We start from the raw sequence: 7,471 nt of genomic DNA on the forward strand, positions 1-7,471 counted from the left end.
AAACCCTAAACCCTAAACCCTAAACCCTAAACCCTAAACCCTAAACCCTAAACCCTAAACCCTAAACCCTAAACCCTAAACCCTAAACCCTAAAACCCTAAACCCTAAACCCTAAACCCTAAACCCTAAAACCCTAAAACCCTAAACCCTAAACCCTAAACCCTAGAAAACCCTAAACCCTAAAAAACCCTAAACCCTAAACCCTAAAAAACCCTAAATCTGTAGAATTGTTCATGTACAACAAGATCACATAGCGGGATAAAACGAATCAAAACAACAACGGATGAATCTCAGTAGATCGTGACAACAAAGTCACATAGAGAGAAAAAACGAATCAAAACGACAATGGATGAATCTCAGTAGATCGTGACAACAAGGTCACCTTGCCACTTACAATAACCCATCACTTCCACTGTTACGTAGAAGAGTACCAATTATAAACAACTTCTTGGAGATAAATTCCTACAAGATTAGCATAAAAACAAATCATTAAAATTAAAACTCTATCATAAAATTCATATAGTTCACAAACCTGTCACTAATGTAAACCAGGCAGCATACTATACAGAAACATTCGAGTCTAGGACTTTTAAAACAGTTATTTTCAATTGAAATTAAACTATCAAAACCACATGAAGTAATCGAGCAAAACAAAGACAAGCAAACATCCATAGTGAAGCAAAAATAAGGTGATTAAATACTGGGATAAAATTGAAGTTTATGGCCGTGGGTGTATATGGCTCTGAACCAGACTCCCCATTAAAATTGAAGTTTCTCATCAACTTCAAAAGCCTCTGCTTCTCCTCAGCAGACTCTGCTCCATAACCCTACAACAACATCACAATCATCTGTCACCTCGTGAATTACCATAAAAAATAAGAGCAAACATCATTTAGCATATTCAACCCATATTGCACACTCAGTGCATGCTTCTAACTAAAATAAGACTGTACCATAATCATCCCTCAAAATGCAGGACAGATGAAGAATCATATAGAGTAATACAAGAAAGTATTACAAAATTTCAANTTACTCAAACTCATCCAAAACAGGAAAAAACCTTACGACACGCATAGTCAAGCAAATATTACAATATTGAAGAATAAATTATCAGTTTTGCATATACACATATCATTCATGCACCCAATGATCTATTCTAAGGAAACTGCTAACCATATTAGTTAATGTCATTAACTCATTAATAATGGTCTTACACGCATATGCCTCAAGCTTTATCTATAATACCTGCGTCAGGTATCTCGCTCTCATGAACTATTACGTTCCCAGCTTTAACAAACAAATAACCACAACATATCAAAGTTCAAGCATTCAACTACCAAACTCAATAATTCAACAAATTCCGATTTGCACGATAATTAAAGGTCACTACAATTTCATATATTAACCTCACATAATAACATATCTTTAATTTTTTTTTTTTTTTTTATCCGTCCTATGTGTTTAGGTCTTGATTGCAAACAAATACCAACATGCAGTACAATTATCATACCATACCTTTACTTTCCAACTCAATTACTTGTTAACATCTAATATCCCACTGAAAAGAATACCTTATTCTACTCACTTTTATCCAAACATACTTATCCCATTTAATGTCAGCAAACCCACACGCTTCAGACCAGAAATCACAACCATACTATATCAAATTATATACAAAGAGAAAATTAAGGTTCATCAAATATTAAGCATATCCAGAATTCATTCACTTTTCTTAGATATTAAAAACAGAATTTAAACCATATTCCTATTTTCCTTTATCAGATTTTAACAAGGGTTAACAACGTACCCAAACTTATATTTNTTTATTTAGCTCCAAACACAAACCCCAAATATTCATAATGTCTTGGCCAAGAAAAAAAACATCATCAAAACATCCAGATTTCTTTTAAACTCCTTTATACACCTACTTCTCATTCCAAAACTAATTCACACCATNACATATTCAATATGTTAGACTTCTCATCTAACAGTACACATTCATCCAAGCATTAATATAACCACATTTAAATTTCCAGAAATTAATATCAAGTTTTATATCATTCAAGCTCAAATAATCATACCCTAATTTCCTTGCCCCAAACACACAATCTCATCACATACGAGCAACGAACAAAGCCCGAATAACTAATATATATATATATATATATATATGACGCACAAACAGCCTCTAACTCACCCCAACTACTGGAACTTATTTTTCCCCACCTCCCACCGAATCGTACTCACATCATGGAACCCATAATGTTTACAGTCTCATCCAAATTTAATCATAAGTTGTCACAAACATATCGTACAACAAAATAGTACAAAAACAAGAATCCAAAAGCCCCAACATAATCACAGAACAATACTATGCTAAATCAAAATCAATTTAGCTCTGCATACCTGGAAAATTAATCTTCCTCACTGACAACTTCTTCTACCGAGCTTAAAACCCCGCACTGCTCTTCTCGCAACCTCTTTCTCTCACTCACGTCGAACCCTAACACCCACCTTAGATTCCTCTTTTTCCATTACTCACCTTGAAAACAAGCCTAATCCTTAGTTATTTTGTCTNCGGGCATTTAAAGTCCCCTCTGGCCATATGGTGTCAGATAACAAAAATAAAAAGAAAACAAAGGAGGAAGAAGAGATGATGGAAGCCACTCCAAGAAGAACACCAAGTGAAGCGATGTTGACTTCTTTAAGCTCCCTCCAGTGAATGAATCGTAGCGGAATGATGACNATATTTCGAAGAACAACTCGAATCATAGGATGAAATCATAGAAACTCCAAAACCCTAGGTTAATCGGTTGAAAACCCTACGATGAGGAAGAACCGTAATCTGGACACGAAGGAACCTAGAAAGGTGAANAAACTCAAAATTAACCGATTAATCGATTCAAACTTAAGATTAAACGGTGGAAATGCTAGTTTGTTTGTTGGAAAGTAGTTTAATCGATGCAAAATGNAAATCAATCGATGGAAATGGAGAAAAACATAAAAAATAGGTGTTCTANGGCTTGGGAACTCGAAAAATGAAGAGGAGACCNAGATGTGAAAAATGAAGGAAGGAGACGATTCTGTAATNAAAGGAGACTTACGATGAAGTTCGCAGATGAAGAACTCTTCGAGAGCGAGAGAGAGAGAGAGAGAGNNAGATGTGNTTCGGATCAAGAAAATGTGAGAAATGAAGGGTGGAGTAATGTTAGGAATTTCACCCTTCTCCTCTCATAAACTCCCCAAGTCCTAACATTACTCCCCCCTTGAGATTCAACCTTGTCCCCAAGGTTAAATTCCGCAAAGTGTTCTTGTATCATCACTCGGTCCTCCCACATCGCGTTTTCCACCCCTCCAGTCTGCCATTCAATCAGTACGTGTTCTCGTTGGTCACCCCGTGCTGCTGAATACGCCTATCAAGCACCCTGTTGGGCAAACAAGTAGGCCAACTCATCTATAAATCCTCTGACAATTCCTTCAGCTGGGACACGTGGAAGACAAGATGAATCCTTGCATTCTCCGGAAGTCTCACCGGCATAGAGGTTTGTCGGTGCAGTCGGAATTTTAGATACACCCAGTCATCCACTTTTATCACAACGAGCCTCCTCCCTCGATTAGCCTGTTTGACCATCGCATATTGACCTCTCACCAAGTGAAAACNAAGCTGTTGCAGNGCTTCGTCATGTGTCTATAGATCTTGGGCTACNGCTTCCACTGTCGTCTCTCCCGGTANGAACCTGCTTAGGGCTGNGGTGACCTCCCATAAACCACCTCAAATGGGGTACCTTTGACCGCTCCTTGGTAANTAGTATTATACCAGTACTCTGCCNAAGGAAGAATCGTACTCCAGCTTCTCGGCTGCTCCGANCATAAGTAACTCAGATAACCTTCTAAAATTTGGATCGGCACTTNTGTTTGACCATCGGTCTCCGGATGGTAGGAAGTGCTCATCTGGACNTGAGTTCCTTGTANCTTGACCAGTTCTCCCCAAAACGAACTNAGAAACAGGGGGTCTCTATCACTGACTATGGATTTGGGCACCCCGAGTAACTTTACTACCTCCTTCACGAACGCTTCAGCCACTATCTTCGCNGTGTACGNGTGTTTGAGAGGAATGAAGTGCACNTACTTGCTCAAACGATCCAANACTACAAGTATGGCGTCGCACCCCTTGGACTTCGACAACCTCACGATGAAGTCCATACTGATCTCTTCCCACACCGCTTGGGGTATCGGAAGCGATTGTAATAAGCCTTGAGGAGAGGCCGCCACATATTTGTGCTGCTGGCACACTAAACATTAAGGAACGAATTCGATGACCGCCTTCTTCATTCCAATACAGTATAGGGACTGCGCTATCCTCCGGTAAGTGCGGTATACCCCCAAATGGCCCCCTATCGGGGTGGTGTGATACTCAGCCAATAGTTTCGGGACCCAGGACGACTTTGCAGAGATGACCATTCTCCCTTTGTAATGCAATCGCCCTTTCTCTAACATGGACGAAGAATGTTTGTCTGGGTCTTTGGTGATGGCCGCCACGATCNTCCTAAGTTCCTCATCATCATCGACTTCCCTCACCACTTCCTAGAAGTCCCTCCAGTATGGCCTCACCATTAGTTCTTTCTCTCTTTCCCGGTTGGGTCTCTCGGTGTTCTCCCCCAATTCGTCTCGTTCTTTCTGTGACAGTGCATCAGCTACTTTGTTGGTGTTTCCTGTCCGATACACAATTTCGAAGTCGTAGCCAGGGAGTTTGGCAATCCAGTGTTGTTGAGCTAGGGTGGTTATTCTCTGTTCCAGCAAAAACCGCAAAACTCTTTTGATCGGTGTGCACCACAAATTTCTGACCCATCAAGTATGGCTGCCAGTGTCGATCCGCCATCACCATCGCCATGAGCTCCTTCTCGTAAATCGACCAACTTCCCCTCCGACAACGCCATACTAAAGTAAGCTATGGGTCTCCATTTCACCGTCAATACAACTCCGATACCCACCCTTGATACGTCACACTCCACGTGGAACTGCTGCTTGAAATAAGGTAGCACAAGCACTGGGGTCGTCGTCACCGCCTCCTTCAATCACCCCATTGCTTCCCTGGCCGTCTTTGTCCAGACAAAATTCCCCTCTTTAGCATCTCCGTTAACGGTCGTGCTATTTTGCCGTATTCTCGAACGAATCTTCGGTAGTACCCCGCGACGACCGCCTCCACCTTCTCTCTGTCCATCTCAACCCCCCTCTTTGTTATATCGTGACCCAGATATCCTATCGAAGTCCGCCCAAACTCGCTCTTCTTTCGATTGACGACCCACTACTGCTCGTGTAATTTTCCCAATACCAAGCCCACGTGCTGCAAATGCTCTATCCACGTCGAGCTATACACGAGGATGTCGTCAAAAAAAGACGAGAACAAACTTCCAAGATATGGCTGGAACAACTCGTTCATGGCACTCTTGAACGTAGCCGGAGCATTGGTGAGACCGAACGGCATCACCAGGAACTCATACTGCCCTAGGTGCGTTCGGAATGCCGTTATCTGGATGTTTGCTTCTCCCATCCTAATCTGGTGGTATCTTGACTTAAGGTCGACCTTGGAGGAGAACGTAGCCCCTCCTAGCTCATCCAGAAGTTCATCAATCATCGGTATGGGGAATTTATTAGGGATGGTGCCTCAGTTAAGAGCCTTTCAGTCAATGCAAAACCTCCAGCTCCCGTCTTTCTTCTTGATGAGGATCATTGGGCTGGAGAACGGACTTATACTGGGTCGGCATGCAACATCTCAGGCACCCGACGTTCGATTTCCGTCTTCATGACATGTGGATATCGGTAGGGTCGAACATTAACTAGGTCGGCTCCTTCTTTTAATGTAATCTGATGTGTCTCTCCTTTGTTAGGGGGTAGTCCTCGAAATTCCTGAAATACCCCTGCATAATGTTCCAAAAGCCTTACCATAGTCTCTTTTTGTTCCATCGTCACTCCTTCTTCCCCCATATTCTCTCCACTCCATTCCCTTCTCTCCAAGCTCCAAACTAAAGCCCCAGCTTCTACTTCCCCAAGTTTCACCAATTGCTTGAGCTCAATCACCCTTCTGCCTGGCTTCAGGTCCCCTACTATGGTGACCTTCTTTCCCCCTTACCAGAACGACATGGTGGACTTCCCCATTCCAACGTGATCTCACCCAACTTGGCTCACCCAATTTGGCTAACCGTTCCACTTCTTTATGTCCACACATCCTAATTCCAACAGGTAAAATTTCTCCTCAATCTCGACTTCCCCCATGTTGACCACCACCTTGGGACAGCACCCGCGGGTCCTCTTCCGATGACCGTCCCCCAGGCTAACTTGATAAGGAAGGGTGTCTTTCTGTTCGAGCTTCAGCTCCTCCAATTTTTTGTTGACAAAATTGTGGCTCGCACCACTGTCCACCAACACCAACACCTCTTTCTCCCCCAGGCTACCTTATAATTGCAGCGTTCTTGGTTGAGTTAACCCTCTGGCCCAGAACGCCACCAATTCCATGCATGGCGGCTCTACTTCAATTTGTACCTCCTCAACTTCCCCCTCTTCATCTTCAGCAAGCAATACCACTGCAAGCTCTTCTCGAACACTAGTGCCAAGGACCAAGGGCCCCCCAAAACGAAAGCACCTGCCCTCTTCTCTGCATTTCAAATATTCAGGGTAGGGGAGATTCCTTGAGTTCGGCCCTCGACTATAGCTTCCACTGTAATTTACACCTATCACCGGCCCGCCTCCCATCACACTGTCACGCCTCACTGATCATACGCTTTCAATCGGACTTGCCCTTCTGGGATTACTTCGCGACAACTCGATCCTGGCCACCACCGCTCCCCCGCCTACTGATCGACCCTACAAAGGGGGTTTTTTGCAGTTGTCCACCCCATCAGCCCTAGGTCGCGTAGTGCCTCTTCAACATCTCAACCAATCTTCATCGCCGACATCAAATCCCGTGAGTCATGGGGCCTCATTTGGCAGTACAATTCCTCACGAAAGCCCGCCAAAAAATATCCCAGCATTGATTGTCCGGGAATTCTTCCGCCTGTCCGGCCAAAGCTTCGAACTCCCTTATGTATTCTTCTACAATGGTCGTTCGGATCGCAGACATCTCTTGAAAATACCCCCTCTGTGGCGACTCTCAAATCGGATCAAGAATGCCTCTTTCAACCCTTCCCAAGATTGGTAGTTCGCCTTGTCCTGCCAGAATTTAAACCAGTATCCGGCACTCCCCTCCATACTGATGTACGCCAGTTCGACCTTCTCCTCCTCAACCACCTTCTAAATCGCGAAGAATTTCTCCACCCTTCTAATCCAATTCAAGGGGTTGGGTCCCTCAAAGGTGGGTAATTCCACCCTTCACCTCCAATTGGGTAGAGTTTCTAATCGCTCACCCTCTTTGCCTCCTCCTACATCATCGCGACGTACAGCCCCATTATCGTTGACTAACCCATGGCTCCCATCG

General features: G+C 43.4%; 1 protein-coding gene across 5 annotated transcripts in view; it reads right to left on the bottom strand.

The window, feature by feature from the left end:
• Positions 1 to 228: 228 nt before the first annotated feature.
• The window catches only part of LOC106777873 (protein CHROMATIN REMODELING 5-like), a 10,492-nt gene continuing 3,249 nt past the window's right edge, over positions 229 to 7,471 (bottom strand). For 4 of the 5 annotated variants that reach the window (XM_014665696.2, XM_022776692.1, XM_014665687.2 and 1 more), the window contains one exon: positions 479 to 827. In XM_014665696.2, the coding sequence (XP_014521182.1) occupies positions 615 to 827 (213 nt within the window). In that variant the 3' untranslated portion in view covers positions 479 to 614. The other variant, XM_022776702.1, reaches the window with a different exon arrangement.

The sequence above is a fragment of the Vigna radiata genome, chromosome 2 (genome assembly GCF_000741045.1).
Source record: "Vigna radiata var. radiata cultivar VC1973A chromosome 2, Vradiata_ver6, whole genome shotgun sequence".
Lineage (NCBI taxonomy): Eukaryota > Viridiplantae > Streptophyta > Magnoliopsida > Fabales > Fabaceae > Vigna > Vigna radiata.